The following is a 1,206-nucleotide window of genomic DNA, read 5'->3' on the forward strand; positions in this document are numbered from 1 at the left end:
GATAAAGATCGATGATAACCAGGAACGTCAATTGGGGGTGGGGTGGGGGGGATGGCTGTTTTTGTACCAGTATATTCTGCTTTTCAATTAACTTGAGGATGTAAACAGTCTTGGGGAGCAACGCCCCCCTCCAGTCCCCCCCCTATTGACGCCCCTGCATGGAGAACATTCTTGAATATTTGAAAGTTCGTGAAGTCTGTTCACAAATACAATCGTTTTTTCAAGGAAGCAACTAGTCATAAATTAACAAAAAGATAAATTAAAGGAAAAGGGAAAACGGTAAAATGCTTTATTGGGGAACATTATAAACTTACTCAAAGTGACCAGACAAACATTCAAACAATGTAAAATTGAAGACACGCATCTTCAAGATTTAGTGGTGTGGTCTGCGAGTCTTAAATTATATTATGGATCGGTGTATATAAAAAAAAAAGTTTTTGCTTTGCAAGATATCTTTAAACATCCAAAATAGAATCACATAGAGTAGCAGAAAAAAAGGGAAATATGAAATGATGATGGAAGGAAAATTGGGAAAGACAATTTTCCTTAAAAAGAAAGAAGACAATTCTGGAGACAATTTCCCGCCATCAGACGTTGGTTTCGAGCGTGTCGGCGTCCGATTCGGAGATGCAGGTGTACTTCGTCTGGCGGAAGTCATTGACGCTGGCGCTGTGGTGGAGCGTGGTGTTCGAGCGGTGAATGGTTCCTGAGCCTCCCGTTTTACTGGCCTTACTCGGGTGTCTGGAGCGCCGGTGTGGTTGCGGGCTGTAGGAGTACTCGTAAGGGGGGCAGGGTGAAGCTCCCAGAGGATGCGTAGACCTCCTGGAGGACTCCCGATGGAGGCTCGTCGGCGCGGAGGCCCGCCATTGCGTGTCCCTGAGGTGCGGGTCGTTGTGCAAGAAGCGATCTCGAATCGTGGTCCAGCCTTGTCGTCGCCGACCGTCTGCCTTCGGCTCTACGAGACTAGTCGACGACCCGCTCACACAGCCACCCTGATGGTAAAAGGGAGCTTGCTCGTTGTTTACATCTGTGTCGCTGAAGCTCCCACAGTCGCTGCCGGCGTAGAAGGGCTGGAAGTCCTCCATGCGCTTCATGTACTCCTGATTGCGTTTGGAGACGCTCTGCTGCTTCTTCGTCCCTCGGCGGACAGTGCGCACGCACGGCCCTCCGTTCTGGTTGTGGAAGCCCGAGTCCGGCGGAGAGCAG

General features: G+C 49.5%; 1 protein-coding gene across 1 annotated transcript in view; it reads right to left on the reverse strand.

Moving 5' to 3' along the window:
• Positions 1-194: 194 nt before the first annotated feature.
• The window catches only part of LOC119592506 (transmembrane protein 26-like), a gene marked incomplete in the record, with an annotated part of 7,474 nt that continues 6,462 nt past the window's right edge, over positions 195-1,206 (reverse strand). Inside the window, 1 exon segment of the mRNA XM_037941355.1 lies at positions 195-1,206. Within this exon segment, the coding sequence (XP_037797283.1) occupies positions 588-1,206 (619 nt within the window).

Source organism: Penaeus monodon, chromosome 30 (assembly GCF_015228065.2).
Source record: "Penaeus monodon isolate SGIC_2016 chromosome 30, NSTDA_Pmon_1, whole genome shotgun sequence".
Lineage (NCBI taxonomy): Eukaryota > Metazoa > Arthropoda > Malacostraca > Decapoda > Penaeidae > Penaeus > Penaeus monodon.